The sequence below is a fragment of the Opisthocomus hoazin genome, chromosome 17, assembly GCF_030867145.1.
Source record: "Opisthocomus hoazin isolate bOpiHoa1 chromosome 17, bOpiHoa1.hap1, whole genome shotgun sequence".
Classification (NCBI taxonomy): Eukaryota; Metazoa; Chordata; class Aves; order Opisthocomiformes; family Opisthocomidae; genus Opisthocomus; species Opisthocomus hoazin.
This window is the reverse complement of record NC_134430.1, coordinates 7,977,735-7,992,380: the sequence shown is the minus strand read 5'-3', so window position 1 is coordinate 7,992,380 and position 14,646 is coordinate 7,977,735. Positions and strand designations below refer to the sequence as shown.

Sequence of the window (14,646 nt, the reverse complement as noted above, 5' to 3'; positions counted from 1 at the left end):
CTCCCTCCGCCTCGCCTCCCTCACCTCAGCGCCGCCGGGCAGCGCCCGCACTCAAAATGGCGCCGTCCGCCTCCTCGCGCTCTCCCCCTATTGGAAGGATCCGGAAGACGAAAGGTCTCGATTGGCCGCCGGCCGGCGGAGCGGCGCTCGCGGATTGGGCAGAGACCGGCGGCGCGAGGCGGGGCGGTGCGCGCGGGCCGGCCGGAGCCCGTCGTTCGGCCGCCGCCATGTGGAGCGGGCACGGTGCGGGCCGGGGCGGCGGGGCCGGGCGGGCCGGGGCCGGGGCAGGGGCCGAGGGGCGGCGCGGGGCGCTCGGCGCCGCTGGCGACGGGACGGGGGGGATCCTGGGGCCGCCGCCGCGCCCCGTGATGGCGGCGGCAGGGAGGGAGGGCGGGCGCGTCCCCGCCACCGCCTCACGGGCTCTCCCTCCCCCACTCAGGCACCTTCGATGGCGGGTACGGCGCGGTGGGCGCCTCGGTGCCGGCGGGCGGCTACACGCAGTCCCCGGGCGGCTTCGGCTCCCCCGGCGGTACGCAGGCGGAGAAGAAGCAGGTAGGCCGGGAGCGGGGCCGCGGCGGGGCGCTGGGCCGCGGCGGGGAGGGGGGGGCTGTCCCGGCGGCCCTGACGGCCCCGGCGGCCCTTGCAGAGGCTCCGCTCGCAGAACATCGTGCCCTGCACCGTGTCGCAGCTGCTGGCGGCCGAGCTGGTGGACGAGACCTTCCGGATCCGCGACGTGGAGATCTCGCAGGTGGGCGCCGGCGGGAGGGCTGCGGGGGGAGCGGGCCGGCGGGCCCCCCGCTAACCTGGTCCCGCCGCCCGCCCGCGCAGGTCACCATCATGGGGATCATCCGGCACGCCGAGAAGGCGCCGACGAACATTCTCTACAAGGTGGACGACATGACGGCAGCCCCGATGGACGTCAGGCAGTGGGTCGATACGGACGTAAGCGCCAGATTCCTTGCGAACCTGCTGCTTCCAGAGCTTTCGGGAGCGGTGAAGAGGGAGAGCTTCCCAAAAAGGTGTGGCAGTTCTGAGGAGGGGTTTAGGAATAACGTGCCTCTGGAAGCCGAGGGAGATGCTGCTGTAGCAGCCATCCCTGGTGCTGTGCGCGACTCTTCTCCTGTTTTGTAATTCATACGTGGTTCTACAGCCAATCCCTTTGAATACTTTTTCTTGAGTTTAGCTGCTGAAGCTTGACTGTGACGCCGCAGCTGAACCACGTGAACAGTGGACGCTCATAGAATCATAGGTTGGAAAAGCCCTCTAAGATCATCGAGTCCAACCATCCCACCAACACCACCACACCTGCTAAACCCTGTCCCAAAGTGGCACATCCACACGCTTTTTAAACCCCTGCAGGATGGGGACTCCACCACTGCCCTGGGCAGCCTGGTCCAATGCCTGACCACTCCTTCAGTAAAGAAATTTTTCCTAATATCCAATCTGAACCTCCCCTGACGCAGCCTGAGGCCATTGTCTCTTGTCTTATTGCTGGTTACTTGGGAGAGGAGACCAACACCCACCTCACTACGACCTCCTTGCAGGTCGCTGTAGAGAGCGATAAGGCCCCCCCTCAGCCTCCTCTTAGGAGGAGAGGGAGCAAACGGAGACCTTCGTGTGCGGCTCAGTGACCGAGGCAAAGCTGTGTGCTGATGACTATCGTCTTGTGTCCTGGTGCATGCCTCCCGCAGTGCTGATAATTCTCACTGCTGGTATAGCAGGCCTTTACAGCTAGCCCACATTACGGTAACGTGCATTTGAAGGCGAACAGTTGAGTTTAGCTGAACAATATTTGGAGAGTAGTTAGGCAGACATTCAGCTGGCTTAACTGCAAGTTTATCGTAACTTCAGAAAAGGTTCTGGACTGCTTCCATTCCCTTAGCCAAGGTATGTAGTTGGACACCTGCTTTTTTACTGTTAGAGGGATCTTTACTTTTGTTGCTCTGTGAAAATCTCTCCGAGGTAGACAGAGACAGCAGAGCAGACAGCTGGCTCTGACTGCTGTCAAGTGTACAGTATGTTCAAATAAGCAAATATTTTTTTTCTCTTGTTTTCTGTTTACGGTTATGTCTACCCAGCTGCTCTTGCTGGACGTAGGAACGCGTGCCATTTGTGTTTGCTGGAGATAAGCCTCCTTTCCTAAGTCATTTATTGTGATAACTGAGAAATGGAGATGTGGGTCAGCAAAACCTTCCTTTCTCCTTTTCCTCTCTGCTAGGAGGCAGGTGGCGAGAATGTTGTGGTACCTCCAGGAACTTACGTAAAAGTAGCTGGTCACCTCCGTTCTTTCCAGGTGAGACCGTGGTGCCCCTCTCTGACTCCTCAAGTGCCGAGGCTGGAGCAGTGCCGTGAAGGAGGGGTGGTCTGGCACGGCGTTAGTGGGCTCCCTTGGAACATCCCCACAGTCGTGGTCTTTGCTCATCCCTTCCTGTGGACAAATCCTTGGATGTATTTTGCCAAGGGTGTGCTCAGTAACACTTTAATTGTTGCTCAATGCAGAGGACAGAGGGCCCGTTCAGAGCACCGCTCTGCACCAGTGTGTTGTTCCCAGCGGAGCAGAGTGCTGGCCACCAGGTTCTGGGGTGTTTGCACTGCAGAGCTCAGACCATGTTCTGGTTAATGGGGACACTTGTAGCATATTGTGTGATGGGGTGGCCTCGTAACTAAATATTCTAACTAAATTTATGAATAAATATTCAAATAACGGTGCGTTAAAGCAAAGTGCAGCAAATCACCAGCTGGTTAGAGAGGGAAGCTACCCTGTCTGCATTGTCTTGCAAAATCACGTATGAAAAAGTAAGTTGGAAGATTTTGGGCTGGTTGCGTGCGGACGAGCTCCCTGCCCGCTGCCGTCCCTGTCGCTGGGGAGGGTGCTTGGGTTGGCTGGTAAGCGTGTTCTGTGACGCGCTTTTTCTTTTATTTCTCTGAAAGAATAAGAAAAGCTTGGTGGCCTTTAAGATCATGCCTCTGGAAAATATGAATGAGTTCACCACACACATACTAGAGATTGTCAACGCGCACATGATCCTCAGAAAAAATCTTATGGTACGTATTCGAAAGTCCTGATTCTGTCTTGGTGCTTCCTGGTTCTCTCTCATCTTCTGTGGGAATTGTACGCAGGCTGTGGGGCTGGAAAACGTGAAGCTGTTGGGGGGCTGCAGTGGAGGTGTGACAGCAGTCCTGGTTTCCTTGGAGAGAGGTTGCGTTGCAGTCCGTTTCCAGCGGTTTCTTTTAGGACTCTGTTTTTAAGTACTGTTTCTCTGAAGTAACACTGAGTCTTTAATGCCGCGGGCTCGTGGCAGCCTGCGTAACCGCAGCGATTTTCCTCTCCTCACTGCAGTCAGCGTCAAGAGTGCCTCAGTCGTTCTCCTCCGCTGGGATCGGCGACATGGGGGGCTACGGAGGGGGAGGCAGCCTGCCCGTGAACGGACTCACAGCGCATCAGAGTCAGGTGGGTGCAGGCAGCTTCTCCGGGAGCGCAGCAGGCGCAGCAGAGGCTGCTGCGGCCCGGGGCAGGGCGAAGACGTGCAAGCTCCGTTCCTCTTTGGGGACAGATAGTTCTGCCTCAGCCTTGCTGTCTGTCGGTGGTGGGGAAGCTTCGCCGCGTGCTGATGGTGGTTCACGCTTTTCCAGGTGCTGAACTTGATTAAAAACTGCCCTGTCCCAGAAGGGATGAGTCTGCAAGAGCTGAAGCTTCAGCTCCACAATATGAGCATGTCAACAATCAAGTAAGTGCGAAGAAACGCAGGGTGTGCTGGGAACCAGGCAGTGCTTCCTGGAGGCTGGTAAAAGGAGGCAGAGAGGAAAACAGTGGGCAAGCCTAGATCCTTACTTGTGAAACAGCACTGGTAATTTATAGAATCGTAGAATGGGTTGGGTGGGAGGGGACCTTCAGAGGGCATCCAGCCCAACCCCCCTGCAGTGAGCAGGGACATCTGCAGCCAGACCAGGGTGCTTGGAGCCCGTCCAGCCTGGCCTGGAGTGTTTCCAGGGGTGGGGCCTCCACTGCCTCTCTGGGCAGCCTGTGCCAGGGTTTCACCACCCCCATGCTAAAAAATTTCTTCCTTCTATCCAGTCTAGATCTCCCCTCCCTTAATTTAAAGCCATTGCTCCTTGTCCTGTTGTTACAGGCCTTGCTTAAAAGATTGTCCCCATCTGTCCCGTAGGCCCCTGTAAGTGCCGAAGGGACTGGATTTCAGACGTTCCCAGTACGATGCAGTAGGGGTGATGGAAGGGGTGATAAAATCCCTCGCGCCCTCTGCTCCAAACAAGCTGCTCAGCAACTCGGTAGCAAAGCGATAGGTACCTGGGAGCGGTGCAGGGCCGCCGCAGTATTTTCTCCTGCTCTCTGCACACCGATGAAAACTTGGGCGTAGACCGTTTCTGGTCTCCGCTCCTTCGCTGCCTCTTACCGCTTCTCCTCCCTGAGACTTAGAAGAACGGTGGAGCCTAAAGCCAGTAATTACCGTCCCTTATCGTCGCGTGTTCTGCCCCTGTGAAGCAGAGCCCTAGGTCCTGCTGGTACGTGGGAAGTCCCAGAGCGGTGGCCTTCCCGTCTGCGGCAGGCGCAGTCGGAGCTGCCGGGGAGCGTATTGCCACTGCTTTGGGGAGCTTTCCCTCCCCGCCGCGCCGTGGAGCAGCACTTCAGCTGCTCACAGGACACAGCCCCCGAGAGCCCCCTTGGCTGGTGCCAGAGGGGAGCAGTAGGGATGGGGCCCTTAAGTGGGAAATTCCTGAGAGAAAGCCGTTAATAGGAGCTCGTTAGCAATTCCCTCTTTTTTATTTTTTTATTTTTTTTTCCTTCAAAGGCAAGCAGTTGAATTCCTCAGCAGTGAGGGACACATCTACTCCACTGTGGATGATGATCACTATAAGTCGACGGATGCTGAGTGAAGTTACTGCCAGCTGGATTTAGTTCTAAGCAAATGCTTGTCCGTGTATCAAGTTCTCCTGCCGAGCTTTGCGCCGTGGAAGGGGATCCCTGCCCTCTCTAGCCTGTGAAAGTCCCAGTTACTCTGCGAGTGCCTCCTGGCAATTCGAGGACAAACGGAACGTAGAGGATTCTGGTAACTGGGCTCCAGTTTATGCTGTGACCGTGTGACTGGAAGCGTAACGGGACGTGGAAGACTGAACTCCTCAAAGCTTCAGAGCCCTCAGTTTGTGTTTGTCTCCGCAGAGGACGCCTGTGGGAGAGAGAAGAATAATCTTGTCCTGGGCAGACTGTCTTTTGTTTCTAGAGCTCTTTCTCCTAACTCAGCTTTCATTCCAGGTCATTCTCCAAGTGGGTAGTCAGGAGTAATATTCCACTAATGTACAGTAATCATGAGTAGATTTTTAATTGGTTTAGTTTATGCATTTCAATCTATATTTGTACTATGAGGTGATCTTGTTACTAGAGCTTTCGAATGTTTCCAATTAAACTTTAACTTGGGTAGGCTTGGATGTGCGCGTGGTTCTGGCGGCTTCTCGTCGTCCCTGGAGGAGGTGACGACCATCTGCGCTGACACAACCCGGCCGTGGGGCTCGGAGCACAGCCCCTGCTTTCAGGGTTTCTTTAACTAGCGTTATTTTTTTTCCTTAGCTTTTGAAGTAAATTGCTTTAAAAGGTCCAACTGAAGTGAAGGTCTGGACACTAAGAAATTAAATAATCGTTGTGCTGAAGAAAGCTCCACGTTGTATCCATGTTCCAAATATAGCCAGGATCCTTTCTGCCACCGAAGTTCTGCAGCCGAAGCTCAGATGAATTAGATCGTGTAGTACACGTTTTTCTTTTTTAAACTATTTTCAAAGCATAACAGAGTCCCCCCTAAGTCAGGAAACAGCAGGGTTGGTGTTGGTGATGTGCTGGGGTGGAGGTCACAGGTTTGCATCTCCTGTTTCTCTGCCCAGTGCTGCCCTGTTCAGGGAGGCAGCGTGCCGAGGGCCACTGCTTCGGCGTGGCTCTGTCCTCTTGGTCGTGGTGGGTATAATGCAGAGTTACAAACTGCCTTCTGGGCATGGCTTCGCGTCGGTTAACGGCAGCGTTTCAGGAGTTCACGAATAGCCAGGACTGTTTTTCACCACGACCCGCAGAGGAGCGTAGCTGTGCTCGCAAGAGGAGCCACGGCTATAGTGGGCAATGCCTTGCTGAAACGTGGAGCGCCAAGACACCGGAACGCGCTGGCTGCCTGCGGGGTGGGAGCCCGGTCTGCCGTGCCGCGCTGAGCTGCCCCGCGGTCGCTGCCTGCGGAGCGTGGGGGGCTGCTGGGGGAGCAGCGACAGCTGGGGCTGCTCGGCTCCGGGTGCTGCGGGAGCTGCGAGCCGGGGGGCTTTGTCACCTGGGACTGGTGAAGCGACCCGGCTTCGAAGAAGTGGTTCCTCCCTCTGCGCACATCTGGGGCCGGCTGCTGGACCCACGGCATCTCCTTCTGGTGTTAATCCCGGGGCAAACCCACGCGTCCTGCCGGGCTCAGAGGCTCAGCTCTGGCCCACGGCGCGCTCTCGGGGCTGCCTTGTGCAGCGGCTGTGTCGCAGGTGAACGTCAGCGGACGGAGCCTGGTGGGTCTCGAAGCCAAAAGCCCGGTCGCTTCCCTTTTGCAGAGCCAGAGAGGGAAACCAGCCCAAGCCCAAGCTGGGGCTCCAGGCAGCGGTGTTAACGCGATCCTCTCTGCAGCGCTGGGGCTCTGCCCTAGGAGTGAGGAGTGACACGACCCAAAAACTGAGCCCAAGCTGCTCTTCACTCGGAGAGGGGAAAAACAAAACCCAATCAATTTGATCTTAAATGAAATTTAACATTTATTTTCTGGGCCTGCTTTGAAAGACGAGGAGCGCGGTGCGTGACGCAGGAGTGAAATGCCTGCTTGCTCTCGGTGTAAAGCTCTCCCCTCGTCAGATCTTTTCCCTTAATGCACGTCAGGACTGTGAGGTCTTTGCCACTTCCCAGGGGCTTTGCCAAACTTCCAGTAAAAGGAGAGTTTGAAATTTGGTCCTTGTTTGGCTTTCAGGTCATTTTTTGCCTCCAGTGCCACGAGTGCAGCAGGAGCCTTTGTAGGCACCAAGACTGCAAGCGCATGACGAGCACGGTGACAGGCGGGAGGGGACTGCGGAGGCCTAGGACGGACGCTGCTTCCAGTTGTGAGTGCAGTTAAAAACAGGTGAGAAAGCCAGCAAAACCCAAAGCCACCATGTTTTTACAGTGTTTCTACAACCTTGGTGGGAAATTCGGCCAGAGTGAGAAGTGAGTTTGTCTGCACTTTATGAAAGTGCGGCTTCTGCCTTGTGACAGCGGATTTCTGACGTGCAGTTGTACAAATGTGTCACTCGGTGGTTTGAGCCCCAGCTGGGCAGCGCTTGCACCTCGTCACATCTCCTCCTAACCCTGTCCCACCCCGCGCGCCAAACGGTGTCTGGAGGTGCTGGCCCCAAAGCATCTCTGTCTGGAAGCATCTGTAACCCCAGCCCCGACGCCGTGGCACTGCAGCGGAGCAGCGAGCTCTGTGTCCCAGGGCCTGGGCTGGCAGCGTGGTGGCATCGCAGTGGCCGCCCAGCCGTGTGCTGGTCTTGTGCTGGCGGAGGGTCACAGAATGACAGGATGGTCGGGGCTGGCAGGGCCCTCTGTGGGTCACCCAGCCCAACCCCCTGCCCAAGCAGGGTCACCCAGAGCAGGGGGCACAGCACCGCGGCCAGGCGGGGCTGGAATATCTCCAGAGAAGGAGACTCCACAGCCTCCCTGGGCAGCCTGGGCCAGGGCTCCGGCACCCTCAGAGGGAAGAAGTTCTTCCTCGGGTTCAGCTGGAGCTTCCAGCACAACAGCGGATTTATTCCGTGCCCGGGGCATACGGGCTGCCTGCCTGTGGGGAAAGCGGGCACCTTTCTGCCGGCGGGAGGCAGCTGGAGGTTGTGCTGTGGATCCCTCGGGCTGGGTTTAGCCTCTGTGAGTAACTGACGGCGGGTGAGGGCTCAGAGTGTTTGGAGGCTGGGTGGTGTCCAGAAACTAGAGGACTAGAAAGGAAAAATTGTCTGCGTTTTGTGAACTGTCTTTTGAATGCCGTCATCAACACTTTCGTAATCGTGTTCAGGGCTGTCGCTCTCGGTGCCTGGAAGGGAAAAGAGAGCACAGCCTGCAGACACGCCGCAGCACGGACTGCGGCCGAAACCCCGCGGGGGACGCCCCGGCCTGCCCTCCCCACCTTCCCGCCTCGAGCTGCGCCCGCACACGGCGGGGATGGAGGATGTGGGGGGAGCAGGGGCCTCTCGTGGTGTGGTGGCAGCTGCTCGGCCACCGCAGACACCAGCCCTTGGGGCCACAGGTCCCGCGAGCCAGGGAGGGGAAGGCGTTCCATGGCGGACGGGGGCTGAGGGTTTGTCGGCGGTGTTCATCGCCCGTGAGGTCAAGCCTTGCTTCCCCAGGTGCCACGGTCCCCATGTGGGATCGGAGCTGAGGTGGCCCCCCCGTGACTGTCCCCAAGGGGATGGGGCAGACGCCCCATGGGTTCCCCACATGGGATGAGGGGATGGGGCATCCCTGCGGGTCCCCTCAACTCGTGGGAACCGAGGCCGGGGCAGTCGCCCACGGGTCCCCCCTTGCCCGTGGGACAAGCAGGGGCCCAGGCACAGTGGGGATGCGGGTGTCCCCGCCCCGGGTCCCCACCGGGACGACCCGGCAGCACCCCCGGTTCAGCGCGACGCCCCAACGCCGCTGCAGGGCCCTGCCCTCCCGCCACGGCAGCGACCCCGGGCTCAGCCCCACCGAGGGACCGGGGGCCTCACCTGCATCCCGGGGGGGTCCCCGCTGCCTGGGGGTGCCGGGCTGCCGCGGGGCCGGGAGCGGCGGCAGCGGAGGAGCCGAGCGGGCGCTCCTGGGCGGGGAGCCGGGGGCCGCGGGTCGCCTTGCCCCGGGGTGCGAGGCTGCCTGCGCCGGCCTGGGGGGCCGCGGGGGCGGCGGGGCCGAGGCGCGGGGCAGCTGGGCCAGCAGCCGGTAGTAGAAGGCCTCGGTCAGCTCCTCCACGCGGGAGCGGCGGGCGCGGGGGGCGGCGGGGCGCACGGGCCCCTCGCTCAGCAGGACGGAGAAGTCCATCCAGCGCGGCGGGATCTCGAAGGCCTCCTCCGGCTCCTCGCGGAAGCTGCCCAGCAGGAAGGGCTGCTCCAGGCGGGCCTCCAGCCGCAGGGCGGGCAGCGCGCCCAGCGCGTCCCGCTCCAGCGCCGGGTCCGGGGCCACCACCCGCACCTCGCAGGGCAGCGCCCGCTGCTGCAGCAGCTCCGCCAGCCCGCACTTCTTCCCACCGCGCGCCTCCTCCACGAAGCCACCCCCCAGGTGCAGCGGCAGCAGCAGCTCCTCGCCTTCCTCCTCCTCGCCCTCCTCCTCCTCGCCGCGGCGGTGGCAGAGCAGCCGGGCGCTGGAGCCGTCGCCCCGCAGCCCCCGGGCCTCCAGCCGGTCGCCCACGCCGAGCGGGGGGACGTCGTCGCCGCGGCCCTCGCAGTCCCGCGTCACCACCACGCGCAGCCGTTGCCCCGGCTGCAGGCCGGCCGCCAGCTCCCGCACCCCCGCGAACTGCCGCGGCCGCCGGCGGAACCGGCCCTCGTAGGCGCTGGAGAGGAGGAAATGGCGGCCGCCGCTGGGCGCCGAGGCCAGGACCCGCCAGGCACGGGAGCAGCCGTGGAGCTGCAGCCGCTGCCCTCGCCGCAGCCGCGGCACCCAGGCGCTCTCGAAGATGGCGGGGCCGGCCGGGCCCTCCAGGATCTCGGCCTGGGCCGGCAGCGCCTCCGCCATCCCCAGCAGCTCGCTCAGCAGCAGCGGCCGGGCGAAGCGCACGTCCTGCGCCTCCTCCGTGACGTCCTCCACGTCCACCTCCAGCGTGGAGGGGATCTTCACCACGTCCCGGCGCACTGCGGGGGCAGAGCTGTCCTGGCCCCGGCGCTCAGCCCCTCCCTGGGCCCGTGTGGGGCAGACCCCCGCCTCACCTCCCCCCACCTCACCCACCCACACCGCGCGCGTCGGGGTCCCGGTGCCGAACCGGGCCAGCCCCCAACCCTGCAACATCCCCATCCCGACCCCCAGCACCCCGCAGCCCCCCAGCACCGCGCCCCGACCCCCAGCACCCTGCAACCCCCCTGGCACCCCACAACCCCCCAGCACCCTGCCCCGACCCCCCACGCCCCTGACCCCCAGCACCCCGCAACCCCCCCACGCCCCCAACCCCCAGCACCCCGCAACCCCCCATGCCCCCGACCCCCCAGCACCCCTCAACCCCCTGCGCCCCTGCCGCGACCCCCCAGCACCCCGCAACTCCCTGCACCTCCGACCCCCCAGCACCCCACAACCCCCAGCACCCTGCCCTGACCCCCAGCACCCCGCAGCCCCCCGCAGCCCCCCGCACCCCCGATGCCCCGCAGCCCACCGGCCCGTCCGGACTCACGCTGCATGGCGGCGTGCACCTCGTAGATGGGGTGCAGGAGCAGGGCGCGGGGGCCGATGGCGGGGCACATCAGGGGCTGTGGGCTCCCGTCCCACCGCCCCAGCGCCTGGAGCAGCGTCAGGCCCCGCTGCCCGCCGCCCTCCCGCCGGGGACCCCGCGGTGTGGCGTACACCCCCGGGTCTGGGGCAGCCTGAAAAAGACCTGTGGGACGACGACGCTGAGCCCACGGGGGCTGCGAGGCTCTGCCCCGCGGGATGCGGGCTGGGGCAGGGCAGCCACGCTCACCCTTAAACGTCGGTGGCAGTTCCGTCGTCTGCCCTGTCTCTGTGTCCTCGCATGTCACCTTCTGCAGCGCCACGGCCACAACTTTCAGCAGGTCGCCCGTCGACAAGCAGCACTCGTTGCCCGAGACCTCGTACACGGACCCTGCGGGGCGAGGAGGGAGATTGCCTCAAGGAAAATGGCTCCACCAGCATTTCACAGAACCGCAGAGTGGTTTGGGTGGGAAAGGACCTGCACATATCACCTGGTCCAACCCCCCTGCCACGGGCATGTCCCCTGCAGGGACCCCTGCCCCCAGCCCAGGGTGCTCCCAGTCCCGTCCAACCTGGCCTTGGACACTGCCAGGGAGGGGGCAGCCACAGCTCCTCTGGGCACCTCACGGCCCTCTGAGAGCTGCCCCTACCACACAGGGGGGCTTTGCTCAAACATGGGAGGGAGGGGCAGAGCAGGGGCCCGGGACGAGCACAGAGACACGGCCCAGCAGGCAGCGGTGGGGTGAGGAAAGCCAAAGCCTGCCCGGGGCTGAACCTGCTGAGGGACGTTGCTGTGGGTTTGCGTGGCAAGGTTTTGGTGGCCGGGGGCTGCAGGGGTGGCTTCTGTGAGAAGCTGCGAGAAGCTTCCCCCGTGTCTGACAGAGCCAGGGCCAGCCGGCTCCGAGATGGACCCGCTGCTGGCCAAGGCCGAGCCCATCAGCAACGGTGGTAGCACCTCTGGGATAACGCGTTTAAGAAGGGGAAAAACCTGCTGTGGAACAGCAGTGAAGAGAGAGGAGTGAGATGATGTGAGAGGAACAACTCTGCAGACACCAGGTCAGTGCAGAAGGAGGGCAGGAGATGCTCCAGGTGCCAGAGCAGAGATTTTCCCCCGCAGCTGTGGAGCAGACCACGGTGAGGCAGGATGTCCCTGCAGCCCACGGAGGTCCACGGTGGAGCAGATCTCCACCTGCAGCCCGTGGAAGGGACCCCACGCCGGAGCAGGGGGATGCCTGAAGGAAGCTGTGACCCCGTGGGGAGCCCCGCGCTGGAGCAGGCTCCCGCCCAGACCTGTGGACCCGTGGAGAGAGGAGCCCACGCCGGAGCAGGGCTGCTGGCAGGGCTGGTGACCCCATGGGGACCCACGCTGGAGCAGCCTGTTCTGGGGTCTGCACCCGGGGGGAAGGACCCAGGCTGGAGTGATTCGTGAACTGCCTGCGGCGGGAGGGACCCCACGCTGGAGCCGGGGAAGGGAGCGAGGAGGGAGGAGCGGCCGAGACAGCGTGCGATGGACTGACCGCAGCCCCCATTCCCCGTCCCCCTGCGCCGCTCGGGGGGAGGAGGGAGAGAACCGGGGGTGAAGCTGAGCCTGGGAACAGGTGGATGACAGCTAGGAAGTTTCGTAAAGTATCGCATGTTGTGCAAGCCCCAGTCCGCCTCCTGCAGCCCCCCCGCGCCCTGTCACGCTGTGACAGCACCCAGGGCACGGTCTGCAAAGGGAGGAAGCCCCCGGCCGGGCTGCGCTGCCCCGAGCACAGCGAAGCCTCGCACCCTGGGTGCAGAGACCCGGCGAACTCCACGCACGCGTGGCGGGGCTGGGCCCGTCGGCTGGCAGCGAGGCGCAGACGCGCGTGGCTGTGGGTGCCCTGCGCAGGACCCCAAGGCTCTGCTCGTCGCCGCCGCAGCACCGCGCCAGAGCAGCTCTGTGACACAGAACAGGACCAAGGGCGCAGAGGAGCCGAGGAGCGCGCGGCTGGGACAGGCGCCCGGAAGGGGCTGAGAGCAGCAGCAGTTTTGTTCAGCATCTTGGGGACCCACCAGAATTTTTGCTAACAAAAATCTAGAAGTAAGGAGATCGTCAGTAATGGCAGGAAATCCAGAAGCGTTCAAGAAACATCACGGGTGCAGGACGGCAGATCTGCAGGGTGCAACACTGACTGATCCCAGGGCACTCTGATCCCTCTGTGAGGTCCAGCACCGTCCACCAGCAGCCAAGGGAATTCCCAGCCAGGAGGCTGGCTGAGGGGTCTTTGCTGGACTGATGCTTCTTCCTAAGGAATCAGGAGTACCTGGAAGCTTGTACAGCCCACGGCCTGGAAAGCTTCCAGTGCGGGGAACTGTGCGGGAGTCGTAACAGAAGAGAAAAGCAGCGCAGAAGAGCACAACGGGAATGGCTGGAGGCTGAACCGAAGTAACTCAGACAAGGAACGTCGCAGGAAAGATTCAAGATTCAGTGCCTGACCATGCTGCAAAGGGACGGGGAAGCTGTGCCTTTCCTGGAGCAGGAGCTCCTCAGGCTGCGCTACCAGGTCACGATGCCCTCCAGCACGCGCAATGCCCCTTCTGCCCTTAAATCTCTGCATCCATCGAGCTGCTGCCAAACCTCCTGTGCAGCCCCAAGCTTCTCCCCTCCCTGAGACGAACTCATGACAAGCCCCTTGCTATGCAAAGCAGAAAGCATCAGCTACCTCGCCACGACGACCAGCGACTGCTAAACAAATTGACTGCTGCTGTTGGAACTGGGGCGTTTTCACTCGTTTAGCAAATATTAAGATGTTATCAAGGCTGCCAGAAGTCTTTGGGGAAGCTAAACACCCACCCCAGCTGAGCTACAGAGAAGCACTGAGAACCTCCCCCCGCTTCTCCTACTCTTCAAAAGTCAGTGCAGCCTGCACAAGTGCCACAAACCCTGCAAGCCCTGACGGTAACGGCCACACCGCTGTTGCCGGGGTCCTGCTGTGCATTCCCAGCTTGTTTGGGAGCCCCAGCAATCCAGGAGAAGCATTTGCTAATTCCTGGCTCCGTTTCACCACCAACACTGCCACCAGCTGAGGAAGCCAGGCTGGTCAAGGCTTCTCCTTGACCTAAGATGTCTCCAGGGACATGGCCCAGGACGAAGCGGAGAGCTCAGACCAGGCTGCTCTCTGCGCCCTTGCTGGACTCCTTGCGCCGGGGCCGGGAGCGACGCCGTCCCACCTTCCCCTGGCTGCTGAGCGTACGGCTCCGTCCCCTCCAGACCCACCGCCCGCACCCACCGCCCATCGTGATTCCCTGCCCGGGACTGTGCACGCAGTGGAGCCCCTTGGCTGGTTCTCGGTGTCCCACCGAAGGCACTGGGGCACTCTGCTGGGTGGGCACCGGGGCTCGGAGGGAAGGGTTTCGGCGAGCAGCTGTGCCTTAGGCACCGGTGTCTGGGGGTGGCACAAGGACCTGTGCCTCCCCCCGGGCACGGCCACCCCGGCGGCAGGGGACCAGGGCGGGAGAAGGGCTGCACAGGGGGGGAGGTGGCACAGCCTTGGGGCACCCTGGGCAGGCAGCGGGCACCCAGCACTCACCTTGGAAGTAGACACCGGAGCAAATCCGGAGGATGCGGGGCAGGGTGGCGGGGTCCAGGGAGCGGATGTATTCCTGGAAGGAGAGGGGCTCCATGGCCGTGCTGCTGGGTGCTCCGGGGCAAGGAACTGTGTGGGAAGCAGCTCGGGGCTCTGCTTTCACTTCTGCCTACCTTTCACTTCTGCTTCTAGCAGCAGGAACTTCTCCCTCTGGCCATAGACCCACGCTGCTCGCAGCTCTCCAGCGTGCACAGATTGACCTGCTGCCGGGACAACCCTCCTCCCGGCCCCCAGCACCCACACTGCTTGGTGGCCCCTGGTCCTGGCTCTGGTGGGAACCAGAGGGTGGTGCTGAGGGTGGCTGAAGGCCTGGACCCCCCCCAGCTCTGCCGTGGTGCTGTCCCACCCAGACCGATGCTCCCACCTGGGCTGTCCCCATCTCACACCTCCCATGAACCACCCTGCCCTATGCTGATAAATATCTGCAGGGTGGGGGTCAGGAGGACGGGGCCAGACTCTTTCCAGTGGTGCCCAGCGACAGGACAAGGGGCAACGGGCACAAACTGGAGCACAGGAAGCTCCAGCTGAACCCGAGGAAGAACTTCTTCCCTCTGAGGGTGATGGAGCCCTGGCCCAGGCTGCCCAGGGAGGCTGTGGAGTCTCCTT

At 62.1% G+C, this 14,646-nt stretch overlaps 2 protein-coding genes across 2 annotated transcripts; one reads left to right on the top strand and one right to left on the bottom strand.

The window, feature by feature from the left end:
* Positions 1 to 56: 56 nt before the first annotated feature.
* On the top strand, positions 57 to 5,665 carry RPA2 (replication protein A2). Its single transcript, XM_075438101.1, has 9 exons — positions 57 to 243; positions 440 to 552; positions 647 to 748; positions 829 to 942; positions 2,219 to 2,293; positions 2,932 to 3,045; positions 3,341 to 3,451; positions 3,634 to 3,728; positions 4,809 to 5,665. Exons 1-9 carry the CDS (start codon positions 57 to 59, stop codon positions 4,891 to 4,893), a joined length of 996 nt encoding a protein of 331 aa, XP_075294216.1. The 3' UTR covers positions 4,894 to 5,665.
* A 1,121-nt stretch (positions 5,666 to 6,786) lies between these two features.
* On the bottom strand, positions 6,787 to 14,142 carry THEMIS2 (thymocyte selection associated family member 2). Its single transcript, XM_075438020.1, has 5 exons — positions 13,984 to 14,142; positions 10,680 to 10,820; positions 10,395 to 10,595; positions 8,749 to 9,864; positions 6,787 to 8,075 (listed from the first exon to the last, which is right to left on the bottom strand). The coding sequence occupies exons 1-5, from the start codon at positions 14,075 to 14,077 to the stop codon at positions 7,981 to 7,983; spliced, it is 1,647 nt and encodes a 548-aa protein (XP_075294135.1). The 5' UTR covers positions 14,078 to 14,142; the 3' UTR covers positions 6,787 to 7,980.
* Between the last annotated feature and the right edge of the window lie 504 nt (positions 14,143 to 14,646).

Bases quoted from the DNA above. Each gene is read 5' to 3' on its own strand.
- THEMIS2 (XM_075438020.1), bottom strand. From the start codon at position 14,077: ATGGAGCCCCTCTCCTTCCAGGAATACATCCGCTCCCTGGACCCCGCC. The intron at 10,596-10,679 runs GTGAGCGTGGCT...GTCGTCCCACAG, and splicing joins ACTGCCACCGACGTTTAAGG to GTCTTTTTCAGGCTGCCCCA. The intron at 8,076-8,748 runs GTGAGGCCCCCG...TTTCCCTTCCAG, and splicing joins GGGACCCCCCCGGGATGCAG to GCACCGAGAGCGACAGCCCT.
- RPA2 (XM_075438101.1), top strand. From the start codon at position 57: ATGGCGCCGTCCGCCTCCTCGCGCTCTCCCCCTATTGGAAGGATCCGG. The intron at 244-439 runs GTGCGGGCCGGG...TCCCCCACTCAG, and splicing joins CGCCATGTGGAGCGGGCACG to GCACCTTCGATGGCGGGTAC. The intron at 3,452-3,633 runs GTGGGTGCAGGC...ACGCTTTTCCAG, and splicing joins TCACAGCGCATCAGAGTCAG to GTGCTGAACTTGATTAAAAA.